Raw genomic sequence first — 15,860 nt, 5'->3', positions numbered from 1 at the left:
AGAAATTTCACAGCAAGCAGGTGCTGGGAGTATTCTTCCAAGAAACTCAATAGATAAATTACATTTTAGGACAGTGACAAAAGGAAGACAGGTAACGTTCCTCCACAAGCACACACTGATTTGTTACCCCAAATCCCATGGGGGATTTGCTAACCTGGGAAAGTCCCACTTTCAGCAAACTAACTGAGCAGCTCAGCTCCACAGAAAAAACAGAATGAGCATCACTGGACAGCAACCTCATTGGAAGCAATCAAGACTTGCCAAAGTATACCCCAGCCACCACACCATTCCCAAATTTCTCTTTCAAGAGAAAACCCACTTGCATTGAAAAAAATGTGCTGAACAGAGCAGTCAGGAAAGGTGCCTGTCTCCAAGCTCCCCTTGGAATGATGAGCTGCTTGAAAGGAGAGGGAGATGCACTTACCCCTCTGGGAGAACATTGCTACATAGATGTTCACTGCCCTAAACAACGCAAGGGGCACATGGGCAACCAAGACACTTGGTTGCCTGGGTTTTATGGTGTTTTTTTAGCTCAGAATTACCTGGTGCTAACTAATAAGCTTTAACAGCAACTTGGAAAGATTCAAGACTCCACTCCCACACACAGGTGTCTATTCACACCTACAGTATAACCCTTTGATGGCTAAGGAGCTCATGATCCAGGCTTCTAAGAGCAGAGACAAGCAACAGATCCCCTCACCACCCACGCAGCAATGCAACAGCAATGCTGGAGAGCTTGCCCACTCAGACACAGAGAGGATACATGCCATTACCTTGGGAGTGTGCGGGGTGTCACAGAGCTGCAGCTTTTTCCAGGTGATGTGCAGTGGTGTCTCAGCATCACCCAGCCTCTTGCACGCGACTGGGGAATGCATCATGGTAGGACTCATCCAGGCTTTTGTCCTGCTCAGGAAGATGTCACTAAGCTTCTTTGGAGGGGTTGCTGGCAGAGGGCTGCTCCCTTGACATTGCAGGAGCTCACAGCTCCTGGAGGGGCTGGAGCTCAGGCTGTCCTCCTCATTTATACTTCTCTCTTCACTCTCCTCACCACAGCTGGAAAAGTCCAGACGCTGAATGAATTCATCGCTGTTGTCCCAGTCATCCATCTCACCATATGAAACAGAACAGAGCTGGTATGATACTGGCCTGCCTTGTTAGAGGAAGAAGGACAGAGAGAGAAAGGAAGAGAGCATTACTTACACAGGCAGAGTAACTATCCTCTTCCTTGCCTTATCAAGACATTAGCTCTACTCATCACATGCACCCCCCACAGGCAAGTCTTATTGGCACAAGTCAGAAGTCTGCCTTTCCCAGTAAACCTCCAGGGAAAATTCTCCACCTACCAATACCTTACCCACTACTCTCATCACACATAGAAACAGAGCTTCCACATGCTAAATGTGGACAACACACACCAGCCCTCATCCTTTTCTACTCCAAATCTCTCAACCAGAAAAAAAGGAACCCATACTACATACAGCTGTAAAAGCAGAGGGTACCCAAGGAAACTACCAGATACCCTACAGACAGCCCTTCTCCTGGCCAGGCACATTTATAGCCACCCCACACAGCTGGGCCATTGCTAATGGGAAACTGACAGCACCTGAGCACAGTTGCCTGGTGGCCGAGGGGTTCTGCTGTGGATGTGGGTTTGATGTGCTTGCAAGCAGCTCTGCAGGGAGCCAGGGCTCCCTCTGAGTCATCTTGCTTCTGCATGCTCTTCCCTCCTCCAGCTTCCCAGGGTGTGCAGGGAGGTGATGTTTGCTGACAGCCAGTCTGCTCCATGATAATCCCATCAGACATGTAGACTTTGTGGGCTTCACTTGTATGAGGGATTAGTCTAATGATAACAGGGTCCTCTGCTTCCTTAAGTCCGAATTTCACTTCCTGCAATTTAGGTGCATGTCAGTTTAGGCAAGCACTGCAGCCTGCATGGAGTGGCTAATTTGGCCTAAGTATCCTGTGATCAGGAGGCATTCCCATGAGAAAATAAAGGGACATGTTGATCTGAGGTCACGCAGCCCTACTAACCCGATCTTTGAATGAAATGTATGGCCACACAGGTCTCTGAAGTTGCCTGTTCAGACTGTGATGGACAATTCGTTTGGTGCAGGACACCCAAGCATTGTCAGGGGGACATGCCAGGAGCTCAGTAGTGTTTGTTACTGCTTGTATCTGTCCTAGAGGGTGTAGTGTTTCTTCCAGACACAGAGCCTGTTGCTGCTATGCAGACTCCTTTCCCTGGTCCAAAAGCCTGGCAGTGCTGGTGCTGGCTGCTTTATCTGTGAAAAACTGTCTCTGCAGCATCTGAGTAGCTGAGATCACGGGACAGGACCACTTTAGTTCTGCTGTGATCTGACTGTATTAATGAGATGTTCAATACTTGGAGTCTTGGATAGGAATATTTCATTTTAAATCTGAAGAAATAATGCTTTCAGTCCCTGCATCTGCATTTTTATGAATAACCCTGCAATGAAACCCCTTCTCACCAAAGCTTTAATCCCATCTGAAACGTTTTTTTGTTTACTTTTCCCCTCAATGTTTATAGGCAGTGTTCATTTTTTAAGGAAGAATGTGATGTGTAAAGGAGAAAAGTTGGACTTGCTGCATAAAGAAGGCCCCACTTGTTCATCTTGCATCTTCTAACTAGAAGTCACCACATTTTATCATAGAATCATAGAACCATGGTTTGGGTTGGAAAGGACCTTAAGATCATCCAGTTCCAACCCCCTGCCATGGGCAGGGACACCTCACACTAGACCAGGTCACTCAAGGCCCTGTTTCTGTTTCCTCTCTGGAGGACTACCTAAAGATCTGGGGTCAATTTTCTTAGCCCTCAGGAGGGAACACGTGTTCATTTTCTTTTGAGGGAGAGTTTTTCCTCCTGAAAGGGTCACATCCTCTCCTGGCCTTCGTCTTTTCACAGTTGGTGAAATAATAAAGTAGAAAACGTGGCCTTTGTTTTTGCATGTGTCCAGCATGCCCTCAGCACACTCAGAGTGCAGGCCAAAGCAGTGTAAACAGCTCTGGTGCCACCAGGTCTCTTGTCACCAGAAGCCGAGAGCTGGGGGTGTGATGACAGTTCATGTGTACTGCAGAGCTGGCACTGGCAGCCTCTGTTCCCCATCACAGGCTGCTCTCCTCCCTGCATCCCCTCCTCCTGCCTGGGCGCACCACAAATAGCCCATGTGTATGGTGGAGGAATTCTTATTCCAGATTTGTTTCCCCTGCCTAGATCTCTGGGGGACAGACTGACGTCTGTGCCAGCTCCACTGTGGGGATGGAGAGGAGAGAAACGAGCTGTCGCTTTAGCATCACTGACGTGCAAAGAAAATATTCATCAGAATGAAGCTTGGCACTGTCTGTATGGGTAAAGTGAAGCATGTGGCCAAGTATTTGCAGAATCTGGCTTTTCTTTATACAGTAACAAATAATGTGCAGAGTTTGGGCTTTTTCTATACCAGTCACCTTCCACGAAAGACTCCATCTGCTAAACACCACCTACTGCAGTTTATAGCTCCGCAAAGTAAGTTTGTGCATGGGCTTTGTGTAACAGAATGCCCACTCAGGGTCAGAGCTGTCTGAAGTGGAGCTCATAGTAAATGGACCCTAATGTTACGAAAAAGAAACCAAACCCCACTGCTGAGGAGAGTGGATGATGAGTTTCTTAATGGCCTATCGAACACACAGCTCTGCTCAACAGGAAACAAAGAGACAATTAAAGCTTTTATGACAATATCTTCCCTTTAATTGTGGCCTGCTTAATTGTGTGATTCAATTAATCAGAAAGTCCTAGGGAACCGACTTAAACCTAATGACACTTAATGACATTGGCGATCACATAATGAGGATGGTAATTACACAAAAGTTGGCTGCCTGTGGATGCCTTGGTCACGCTTGTGTCTTCGTCTTCCAGCATCAAGCTGATTCTGCCTGTTTCTCTGACAACTGTTCCACATCCTTCTATACCACACAGGTATTTACACACAGCCCCCCCCAATGCCCAGTGTACTCTGGATATGCCACTGACCCTTCCAGGTTTGTGCCTTGCAGCTTCCACTGCAGCAGTTTGGGAGTGTCAGTGGTGCCGGCCGCGCTGCTCAGCACCTGCGACTCCTCGGTAAGATGGGCTTGACAGGGCTGTCCCTGTCCGGTCCTGCTCAGGAAGGCAGCGGGTCCATACTGGGGTCAGTACACACCAGCCTAGATGGCAGGCGGGGCCGGGGGGCAGGAGGCGGTGCAGCAGGGGCAGGGGGTGCTCTATCGCAGGGGACTGCCGGCTGCTCCCCGACCCCTCTCGCTGCCCCCTCCCGGCGCGCCATTAGCGACGAGCCCCGCCCCCGCCGACAAGCCACGCCCCCTCCACCGTCCCGGAGCCGCCCCCCGCCGGCGGCCGGTGCGGCGCGGCTTGGCTCGGCGGGGCTCGGCTGAGCTCGGCTCGGCGCGGCGCCGTGGCCATGGGGGAGCGCTCAGACGAGGCGCCGCTGCTGTTCTGGGCCGAGGGCCCCGCCGTGTCCGCGCCGCCGCCCGCAGCTGAGCCGAGCGGCAGCAGCAGTGGCGGGCGGCGGCTCGGCGGCGGTTGGAGCTCGGCTCCGTGGGGAGGCGAGGGGCCGGAGGAGGCGGTGGGGCCGGTGCCGGCGGAGGAGGACCAGATCGTGGCCGTGTTCGTGGTCACCTTCGACCCCCGCACGGGTGAGGGGCGCCGGTGGCGGGGGGGCCGGGGCGGGGTGGGGGAGGCCGGGGCCTGCCGCGGCCGGGCCTGGGGATCCCGGTGCCGCTGGTGTAAGATGGATGTGGGCCGGGAACCGGCTGCGGGACTCCGGTGGAGAGCGGCCTGCGGGAGCCGGGCTGCCCCCTGCCCGTACTGGAGAGCGCTGCTTCGCGTCCGGCCTCCCGAGCAGCGCCGAGGGAGCGGAGACGGTGGGGGTTTGCGTTTTATCTCCATCCCAGCGAGAACTTCGGAGGCGAGGAGCTGCCGCTCCGAGGAGAGCGGTGACCCGCAGGGACGGGGGTAGCTCCGCAGCGGGACACGGGATGGGGATCCTGGGGATGGTGGCGGGGCACCCCCTGCAGCCTGCACAGCCTCCAGCCCTAGGGCCGAGCCTCTGCCCAGCGCTGCCTGGGGGGCACCAACCTGTTAGCAGCATCCCCAGGGCATCCTGCGGTGGCATGGCCTGGCACAGACCTGCCTGCGGCTGTCAGCGATGGGTGGCGGCTGTGGCAGGCATCAATCTGGCAGGGGTACAGAGCGGGATCCCCAGCAGCCACAGCTCGGCAATGGTATTTCTTGGTGGCCTGTGTGTTTAGAGACTGGCTTCTGGTGGGATCTCTGGGACCCTCAGTGCTTTGAAGTGCGATGCTACAGCCCAGGAGGGCAGAGGAGTGAGGGAATGTGTTTTCCACCTTTATTCATTTATAAAACCTATCTTTTAATTTCAGAAAAGATCTTGTTTTTCTTAATCTTGCTGCTGTATTGGTATCCAGGAAACAGGGCATTATGACACAGAAGGTTAGCACCTCCTGCACATCTTTTAACACAGGTACCGTGCTTTAGGGGACCAATGCCCCAAGACAGATCATTGGGTCTTTCTGCTGCCTGGCACCAACGTGGGGTGCAAAGGCAAGAATGGGGCATAGCTTGTTATGAACAGAAAGTTTAGGAAGTAGCTTGGGAGATGCAGGAGTCCATTTGCATCCCGATGTGGGAGTGAGCTCCTCTTTCCTCTGTAGGCCAACACTTTATTAGCAAATCCATAGCAGAAGTGCTAGAGACAGGAAAGGGCTCTGTGAAGCATGGCAGGGTTTGTCATGGAGGGGGCAGGTGACTGGCATTACACTCACAAGAGGGTCCTGGTAGTGAAGACTGAATCCTGGTCTTGAACTGAAAATCTCAAAGCAGTAATGAAGAGGACAGAGCCCAAGTGTGACATGCTGTCAGAAATGCATGCTGCGAAGCGGCATGGCCACTGTGTCCTAAAACACCAAAGGGCTTTCAAGAAGTTACCCCTCTGCAGTCTGGAGGTCAGAGGCTCTTGACTCATCAAAATCCACAATGAGACTGGATGCCATCTTTCCAGCAGGAGATGGGAAGGGGAGGTGTTTCTCCTAAGTATCCAAAACACCAGAGCATCAGGATGACTACAGCAGCAACAGGTTGTCTTTCAATCTGAGAGCATATGCCTTCTACGGAATGGTGAGATTTTCTGGTCGGCAGAAAGCTGAGCTTTCTCAGGAGCTTGTCTGAACCAGCTGTTGCTTTGAATGGAGGCCAGGGAAAGTTGGGAAACAGCTCTTCTAATGTGCAGTTAATGCTGGGTGTCACCACCCTTGGAGCACTCTGTCAAGTCCAGTGAGATTCAGCTTCCTGCTGATACTCAACATGGATACTGAATGTAAGGAGGCATGATGGGACTGTGAGGAACACATGACACCATCACAGGTGGAGTGCAAAGTGCCTCATGGAGGATGAGGACTTGGAGAAAAGGTCTTGAAGCTGCAGTAGTGTGAACTCGGTAGGGTCACAAAGAGGATATGGGAGTGCTGGGTCAACCACATCAGATGGCATGAAGAACCTTCTTGTCTGTATGTGTGACTTGAAGATCAGCCAGTCAGCATCTGAGCTGGGAATCTGCTTGCTCCTGTCCAGGAAAACACAGCAGATCTCCTTTGCTAGCTTGTTCAGCAATGTGAAAGGCTGAATTTCTGGTGGTGGCTGAGGGGTAGTTGTGCCAGGTAGTGTCTGTGCAGTTACAGGCAAGCAACTGATGTTTTACCGTAGAAGGATGAAGTGATAACTATGCTATTAAAGAACCTAGCAGCTTTCCTCCTAAATTTAGAAGGGCTTGAGTCAGACAAACTCATGTATCTAGCAGCTGCATGTGAGTTAGTGAAGGTAAGTAATGGGGTTGCCAGGCCACTGTTACAATTTCAGTGCCCAGGGACTCTTACTGATGCTTGTGTGCGTGGCTGAACGTAAGAGCCAGAGGAAACTTCTAAATCAGCAGTACTGTCCTCACCTCCAGCAGGGCAAACCTTGTGGCACTTGAGAAGCAGCTCTTGCACTGATGCAGAAAGTGAACTGTACATCAAGTTCAGAATGGTGGCAGCCATAAGCCAACAGAGCCGTCTTCTCATTGCTCCCTGCCCTTTGGCAGCCCCCTCCTTTGGGGATTGAGGAGTTGGGAATGCTCTGACCCTTCAAAAAGCGTGAGCACCAGGCCTGCACAAACACTGCTCCTTGAAGAGCATGGTCACAAGGGGCTTTAATGAGGCTGCTAGATTTCCTTGCATGGGTGGTCCCTTGGGCAAGGTAGTAACAGAAGACCCAACACTGTCTTGGGCAGCAATGGGGATATATCTGGTAGGCGTGACTTACTTGGCGTTAGGTTCAAGTACATGGGCTTCACAAAACTCATCTTGGGTAAAGTAAGTGAAGAAAACAGTAGAACAATAATTTTTTCTCTGAAAGATAAAAGAAGATGAAGTCCATGGCCACATCAACTCTGTCAGATCAGGATAGCTGAAAAGAGGCTGAACCTTCTTAGCCTTTTTCTGTGATGGAGATGATGATAGTCAACCTTGTGGAGGTCCCATACTACCTGTTGGCTTAGAAAGTGGTGTGAGTAATGGAGGGAGACACAGAGGGAAGAGAGGGAAGTAGTGTGTATTGCACCAGTGAACAGGCAAATACTGTGTTTTTCTGTCCCGCATTTCTTCCAGGCAGGAAACAGAGCCAGAGTGACAGCTAGTCACACTTTGTGCCTCTTGCGTCCTGGCACAGCACGGTAGTATAGCACAGCTGGGGACCTGAAAGATCTAATGGTGAAGAGAGCCAGGTGATGGCTACCAAATACTAGTGCTGCCATCATTTCTGTAAGGATGTGAGAATCCAGAGGAGGGAAAATACAAGAGAAAGAAGAAGAGCATCCTTAACTTTGCACACCAGAAAGAGAGTGCTGCTTCTGACGTGGCCTGGAGCTGGGACATAGCTCCCATGAGATTTCCAGATTTGACTCTCGGCAAAACCACTCGCCCGCTCCCTAACGCGGGGTGACTTTCACTGGGAATGTTTCCCGTGCGCACCAGACCTGTTTCTGCTCAGTGAAGGGCAGTGCTTCCTGCTTTTCCACAATTGCTCCCTCCTCAGGTTTCTCAGGCAGGCAGGGAGCCGCTGCCGTGTCTGGGTGAAGTCTCTCCTTTGTTTGCTCTGCTGTTTCACCAGACTGACTTTCTTAGTTCCCTTTCTTAGCCCCGTGTTTGTTCTGTGAATGCCACGTCACCCGTACGTCCATGGGGCAAGGTGGCGTGAGGAGTGCCGGGAGTGCAGGTGTGGGCTGCTTGTCACAGATCCCAGGGAAAAAAAAATGGCTGGATGATGTGTGAGTTGGTTTTGTGGTTACACAGAGGGCAAGGGGCTGTTTCAAGGTGTCTTTTCCTTACACACTGCTACAGAACAGGCATTGTTTGGGCCATGTCCAACACCTTACTGGCGGGTATTAAACCTGACAGTAAGTAGTGTTTGTGACTAAGCTAAACAAAGTCAGTTTCCTTTGCTTGTTGGTGCTCTTGCGTATGGATCTATTAATCTGTAGGTAATAACCAATAAGTGCTTCTCTGCGATGTGAGATTTAAAAGCGGATCTAGCCTTAACCACAACTTTGTGGTTAAGAAGCAGCTAGGAGTTGCCTTCTTCACCCTTTCAAGGAAGGGTCTTGTGCCTTTAAAAAGAAAACCAAATACACACACACATGAAACCCCAAGCAACAAAGGCTGACATCTATATATAATATGCAAACCCTACAGGGGACCGCGCAGGCTGACATGATGTCACTGGCTTTCTCTGCCAGCCTTTCACACGCCTCAGAGGCGAAGCCGCTTCACAGCAGAGCTCTGTGGTTCCACATGTGATTGCACAGAGGGGTCACGAGGCTGCCACCACTCCCCAGCCAGCCCAGCTCCACCGGAGAGATCTGCTTGTGCACTGGAAGTGGTTACTTGGGTGCAGAGCTTCTCGTGTTGCCATGCTTAATGCTGCTGTTTGGGGATTTGTTTTGAAGTCCTTGCCAGGCAGGGTTGGGGGAAGTCTGCTGAACACAGTATCTATGGGAGAAGAAAAATAGCCCATTTAAATGTCAGCAGCTAAGCCTGATTCCTGTGTGAGAGTGCATGCATATACTTGTGAAGTATGAGTAATGACACACAAGACAGGCTTCAGAAATGAAGCCTCATATTTAAAGATCTTTAAAAGTCTCAGCTGGGTGTAAGGCTCTTCCAAATGTCCAGTCCATGGGATGCTTATCCCGAAGGACACTACCTGTATAAAGTATCTTCACACTGCATCTGCTATTGTTTGTTTTGTTTTTAAAACTAATCCACATTACTTCAAATGCTGTTGCTATGGGCAGGCTGGCAGGGGACAGAAACTCAGTGTGTAAACCTGAAGCACATCTCCGTGCAGTGGGAGTGTCCAGAGGAGCAGGTTAGGCTCCAAAGTGCAGGCGTGGGAAATTGTGAAAAGTCCCCTTTTTTGTCCACGATAAACTTGGCAGTGGCAGAACAGGACTTCAGGGCCTCCTTGTGACTTCTCTGATATCATCTGTTCCAGGATCAGGATCCTTGGGTGCCCTTTTCCCCTGAACAACAGCATGCTTTCTGGCCCGGTTGGCAGGTGACAGACGTTTCCCAATCTTGATCTAGCCTGTAATTTATGTGGGTTTTGTTTGGTCATTCTAGCATGCACAGACGTGTTGCAGTACTCTGATCACCTCAGCCTCCATATAAAGTTCAGCTGACTCCTCCTACCCTAAACAAATGTGAGAGGTTCCAGGGAAGTAGTGGTGTTTGGGGTGCTATTTCAGGGGTTCCTGTTTGACCAGCCCTGCCAAACACAGCCAAAGGACAATACTGATGGTGGTTTGAGCGATCACAGAAACTCATCCTGAGAAAGAGCAGCAGCCTGTACTCCAGATGCTTTCTATAACTGATACTCATGCAGACAGCCTGCATGGAACAGCACTAATACCTCATCCACTGTCAGGTAAAATTGTAGCTGCTCTGTGATTAAGCGTATAAAGCATAAACCCACAAAATAGCACTAGCTTCAAAAATGGCTCTAAAAGTCCTGCAGTATCTGTGCTGCAATAAGTAACATTTGCAAGATCTGTGTGGAGTATAGTATGTTAGCTACTGCCCGTGACAGTTTGGCAGTTCAGGAGTTGCATTAGTGCACTGTTAATGGTGATGTAAAAGCAGCGACTTGCTGGTGTTTGCCCTTTTGGAAATGAGTTCAAGTTTACCTAAATAAATGTGCTTCACTGCAGGCAACATGGTGGAGTGGTGTTTACCCCAAGATATTGATTTGGAAGGTGTGGAATTCAAATCTATGGCAAGCGGGTCCCACAAAATCCAGTCGGATTTCATGTGAGTACGTCTGATCTAAATTCCTTATTTCTCTTACCTCTGTATCTACACCATCATCCCTTAATTCAGAACATGCAATAAAATTACCACCCATAAAGTTAAGCCCTGCATAAATGTGCTGCTAAACCGTACCTAGCTGAGCTGAAGGTACTCTTCAGATACTGTCAACATCATACGAAGTACCAGCAAGCTGTGGGGATCTGGTGTATGACAGCTTTGGCTCTGGAGGCCAGCTCGTGAGTGAGGCAGGGCAGCTTCACAGTGGTGTGCAAAGTTTAATGGACATTGGGCAGCTCGTACTGCACTGCCACTGTTGGGACTGTCAGCAGGGGCCGAGGGAGAAGGGAAAAGAATTGCAGAACTGAAATGGGAAGGATTTTACAGGAACTGGACTTAGATAAAGATTCTTAATTCTGCTGGTGCTGTGGGTCCTTTAAGTGTTGTGCTGTGTCCTTGCTCTCTTCTTTGACAGCTCCCTCCTTCAGTGGAAAGAGAGAAGCTTGGAATTTTCTTCATTCCCATCCTTTTACTGACCCAGTGTTGCAATGCAGCAATGTTTTGCAATGAATTGCGGTGTCACAGTTCCTTTTGGTCAGGAATAAGTTACTTTCTCAAAGCATGTGAACTGAACATTTGCACTCAGCTACAGCATGCTTCAATGTGCTGGCACCCAAATTATGACTAGGTAGCTAGACTACACTCCAGACTTGATGCACTGCAGGCTTTTCTTTCTTAAAAGACATGAACTGTGTTGAATGTCCTGTCTTGTTCTTAAGAAGACTAGGACACCCAAGGTCTGTCCTCAGCCTTTCAGATAGCACAGTGGGATTTAAGGGGGTTCCTTCAGAAGGAACTATGTTCCCAAATCAATAATTTAGGGGTTAGTTACCTTGCTTTCTTCCTTTTCCCTCTTTTTTAACATTAATCCTTTTGTCAAACATTTGTTTCCAGTTATTTCCGGAAAGGGCTCTGTTTTGGCCTGGCCTGCTTTGCCAACATGCCTGTGGAGAGCGAGTTAGAGCGTGGTGCCCGCATGAAGTCCGTGGGGATTCTGTCCCCTTCCTACACCCTGCTGTATAGGTACATGCACTTCCTGGAGAACCAGGTGAGGTAAGTTCTCTTGGGAATGGGACTGGCCACTCCCCGCCAAGGAGAGGTAATGTTGCTTCGATGGAGGGCAGTTTTAGGCATCAGAATTTGACTACAACGCTGAGCCACGATTTCCTTGAATGACTGCTTCTCTAGAAAGAGCTACATGTTCACAGTGGGAAGGAGAGAAGGAACTGGTTAGCAGCAGCCTGTTCATTGCTAGCAGGCTAGTCAGATGCGTTCCAAACCCTACTTGCTTTGTGTAGATGTAAGCGTTGGGGAGAGCTGAGAGGACAAGAAGTTTCACTGTTCTTCTGAAAACTATTTTACTAAGGGCTCACAACAGGTTTCTAAATCTGCAGTGGTGATTGTGGCTAGCTGCGTGTTTCAGCTGTGTTGAGTGGACCTGTTTCTACCTAAGCATATTTAAAACAGGACCTGTACTACGGATACATCAGCTCGCTGTCTGCTTCAGTCTGGCTACACTGAAAGCTGGTGTTACTCCTCACTCTTCAGCTGCCCTGCTGGATAAGTCTGTGCAGCTGAGACACCCAGGGTTCCTTTGCTAGCTGGGTGGCAAGACAATAAGTAGAGGCTGGAGACACTACAGACCTCCCCTTTTTTACTTTCTCTTCCAGACACCAGTTGGAGATGCCAGGGCACTACTCCCATTTAGAGGCATTCTATGATGACAAGAAAGGAGTTCTCCCCAGTAGCAAGGGCACTTCCAACTCTCAGCAACCTGTCCACTGGCTGCCATCCATCCACAGATACATGTACCCAGAGATGAAGGTGAGGCAAGGTGCTCCGAGGCTTGCAGGAATGGTCAGTGTGCTCTTGCTTCTTGCTGGTGTTTCATACTTATTTATGTAAGCAGTGACTCCAGCACTTTGTGGGCTGCTTTAAGTAAGATTTTGTTACTTGGACTGTTAAAAGCTGCAGTTCTCTGTCATTGCTGTGTGCTGGTCTTGCTCCCACATTTAGACTTAGCATCTGTGCATGTGTCCCTGATTCACCTCTGAGCTGTTTTCTTCCCTTTCCCTCCACCTGCAGATCACACACCCTGCTGGCTGTATGTCTCAGTTCATCAAATTCTTCGGTGAGCAGATCCTTGTCCTCTGGAAGTTTGCCCTGCTGCGCAAGCGCATATTGATATTTTCACCACCCCCAGTTGGAGTTGTTTGCTATAGAGGTATGTTTCCAGGGACACTGCAGAGCTCTGATCTAGGAGGCTGAAGCACTGCAGAAATGCCTGTGGGTACTGAGGGGACAGACATCCTGCAGGTATCCATTGCAGCCGTTCCCTGTGAAGATACCACTTAGCCTGCATTTGCCCATTTCCTGCAAAATGCTTTTCTTCAGATCTTTTGGGTAAAGACATACCTGGCACTGTTGAACGCAATTCATGTCAGCACGAGACAATATTGTGCTGAATGAATTTGTGAAATCTAGAACATGGGATTAAGTATTCAAAGCCAGGTTAGATGGGGCATTGAGAAACCTTGTCTAGTGGAAGGTGTCCCTGCCCATGGCAGGGGGTTGGAACTGGGTGAGCTTTAAGATCCCTTTCAACTGAAACCATTCTGTGATTCCTGTGGGAGAACTGATTATTTCCTATCCAAAACAGCATTTCTCCACTTGAGAAGTTCTGATGTTCAGAGGCATTAAGTTCTAAACATTGTTTTCAAAAAAGTGTGGGGGAAAACTGTGTAACTGGGCTTCAGAATGCCCTTGGGGGAATACTGAAAGCATCTCAGGATATACTTCTCTTGTCTGCAGTCTACTGCTGCTGTTGCCTTGCCAACGTTTCTCTGCCTGGTCTTGGAGGAACTGTCCCAGAGTCCAAACCATTCTTCTATGTGAATGTGGCAGACATAGAAATGCTGGAGACAGAAGTATCCTATGTGGCCTGTAAGTATGATGGATTAGGTGTGAAGTTAACTTCAGGCTGTAAAGTGTCTTGAGACAGCAGACTGTGGAATAAAACTGATGAGAAATTGGATGTGTGTGGAATGAGTAACTATGAAAGCAGGAGAGAACAGTTGGTCTGCTGGGAAAGCAACAAGCTGCTCTGAAAACCTTCTCTGATTTTGGCAGGCACAACAGAAAAGATCTTTGAGGAGAAACGGGATCTCTATGATGTCTATGTGGACAACCAGAATGTGAAGACGCATCACGAGCATCTCCAACCACTCCTGAAAATTAACAATGCTGACAAGGAGAAGTACCGGCGGCTCAATGACCAGAGGTAACAATGGACATCTGGGTGGTCCTGACAGGACAGCAGTGTGATGTGTGATAAAGAGGACACTGCTCCTTTGTACTTTGTATTTGCAGAATTGTGCACTGCTTCAAGGTCATCTCTTTGAGATTCTGGTTCCACTGAAGCTGACTGGTATGAGAGCCCCTGGGCACTCTGCACACATACAGTCACTGCACTGCACTGCACATTCAGTCACAGCTGATGGAGCAGGCAGAGGGCAGGAACTGAAGCAGAGGTTGTGACTCACCATTCATTCACCACTGATCAGTAGCACAGCTGAAAACAGCCTGCTTTTGAGTCCAGTGCCTTAAAAGACTGTTGCCTCACGTACTGGGGCAAGAGTGTCAGTCTGATTGGTCTCCAAGAAATGGACGTGATGTTTTTAGTTGTGCTTGTCTTCTCATAATGCTTCAAGGTTCACTGTAGGTATGTGCGATCAAACTGTCTCCCTTCTTTCAGGCAGATGTTAATGTATTCTCAGGAAGTGGGCGATGATTGTAACTCCTGTGAAGAGGACCTTTTCATCTTGTGAGTAGCTACCTCTAATACTTAGTTGGTCTCTCTTAGGTTTAGAGATCTGAGCCTCTTTCACTGATTTTATATTGTGCTGGTTTGGTATATTATGAAACATCATGGTTAACATAATTCCATAGTCAGCTCTCTTCCTGAAGGGATCCAAGAACCAAACTGACCCTTCCTCTTCAGGTCATTTTAATTTGACAAGCCAGATGCAGCCATATATGTCTCCACTGGAGTCTCTTAGGTGCTGGGAGGGAGAAGGGAATTGTAAAAATACAATTAGAAATGCAGGAATCCCCTCCCATTTTTTAAGACCTAAGCACTATAGGACCTTTCCTGCCAGAACATTTGGTTCAGGAAAGGAGAGTGCGGGAAGCAGGCACTGTACTGTGCTGGGGGAGGTACACTGTGGATAAGAATGCATGTGAAGGACTGGCCCATTGACGTGGCTGGCTTTGTGCTTGGCAAACAGAGGAACCAGAACTGGGCATAGAGTTAGAGGTATGGAATTAAATGAAAACCACCTCTACCGCTTCTGAAGCCCTTCACTGCCTGTTGCTATTGTTCAGAGTCTGCAGCAGGAGCCAAGTAATGGGATGAAACTGTGTGAAGGGCTGTCAGGACAGAGCTCTGATGGTTGAACCGTGCAGATGTAGTCAGAGCTCTTTGTGAACAGCCTTGCACGTTCCAAGGAAAGCACTAGGTCAGAAGTAGCTCCCCACTGTTGTGTTCTGCACCAGTAATGGAGAATTTATTTACCCAGTGGCTTACTAATGGATGACAATACCGCTTCCTCCTTTGCATTAGGGGAGCTATAGGTCTGGTGTACCCACTTGGCTACCACAAAGTACACATTAGCTGATAACGTGGCTTGCTTCTCAAGAGTCAAATGCCTAGCATAAATAATCAGCCTGACAGAAGCACTGCTATAAATTGAAAGTTACTGCTTTATCTTTGTTTATTCTAAGTCACCCATAGGGTGGGTGAACAACTACTACAGAGTCACCTAAGGAGGTGGGATCTATGATTAAAGGGGGTTAAACACAGTTCTGGGGGTCTGCTGCCTGTTTGTTAAATATGCTGTCTTTTGGGGGTCCAACGCCATCATCTTAGCTGACTTTATCCTGTAGGTTTTTCATGGAGCAGAACAACCGCATATTTCAGACGCTGATGGAGGTGTCAGCCAGCCAGGACAAGACACTGACAGCTGACCATGCACGAGGCATGGGCCTGGATCCCCAAGGGGATCGAAGTTTCCTTTTGGACCTGCTGGAAGTATACGGCATCGATGTTATGCTAGTCATTGACAACCCCTGCTGCACTTAAACCATGGGCAAGAGATGGGGAGCAAAGATGGCTTTTTAAAGACTACCAGACATTGCTTAGGAGGATCACTGGAACTCACTGCAGCCACAGTTACTAAATAATGTTAAAGGGAGAATATTTATAATTTTAAAACAAAATGTGATTTTATTTTCTCTCCCTCAACCTCCCAGTGAGTACCTGCTCCAGGTTTGGTTTTGTTTGGTGTTTGGTTTTGTCTTCGTTTCTCTTTCATCTGTGGTTTTTG

At 49.0% G+C, this 15,860-nt stretch overlaps 2 protein-coding genes across 3 annotated transcripts in view; one reads left to right on the top strand and one right to left on the bottom strand.

Moving 5' to 3' along the window:
- The window catches only part of WEE2 (WEE2 oocyte meiosis inhibiting kinase), a 17,550-nt gene extending 12,268 nt beyond the window's left edge, over positions 1 to 5,282 (bottom strand). The window contains exons 1-2 of the mRNA XM_061371992.1: positions 5,135 to 5,282; positions 774 to 1,150 (exon numbers count right to left, since the gene is read on the bottom strand). Coding sequence (XP_061227976.1) covers positions 774 to 1,150; positions 5,135 to 5,171 — 414 coding nt within the window. The 5' untranslated portion in view covers positions 5,172 to 5,282. The remainder of the gene's footprint in view (positions 1 to 773; positions 1,151 to 5,134) is intronic.
- Positions 4,453 to 15,860, top strand: DENND11 (DENN domain containing 11). Of its 2 annotated transcripts, none has more exons than XM_061371994.1 (9): positions 4,453 to 4,692; positions 10,320 to 10,419; positions 11,371 to 11,529; positions 12,147 to 12,300; positions 12,562 to 12,700; positions 13,288 to 13,419; positions 13,606 to 13,756; positions 14,231 to 14,299; positions 15,421 to 15,860. In XM_061371994.1, the coding sequence occupies exons 1-9, from the start codon at positions 4,458 to 4,460 to the stop codon at positions 15,614 to 15,616; spliced, it is 1,335 nt and encodes a 444-aa protein (XP_061227978.1). In that variant the 5' UTR covers positions 4,453 to 4,457; the 3' UTR covers positions 15,617 to 15,860. The 2 variants fall into 2 exon arrangements, with proteins under 2 accessions (XP_061227978.1, XP_061227979.1); XM_061371995.1 differs by lacking the exon at positions 4,453 to 4,692 and adding an exon at positions 9,504 to 10,036.

This window comes from Neopsephotus bourkii, unplaced genomic scaffold (assembly GCF_033783945.1).
Source record: "Neopsephotus bourkii isolate Nb327-2 ecotype Australia unplaced genomic scaffold, CSIRO-AGI_Nbou_v1 NB_1589, whole genome shotgun sequence".
NCBI lineage: Eukaryota > Metazoa > Chordata > Aves > Psittaciformes > Psittacidae > Neopsephotus > Neopsephotus bourkii.
Note: the sequence above shows the minus strand (reverse complement) of the source record. Positions and strands in the feature narration are given on the sequence as shown.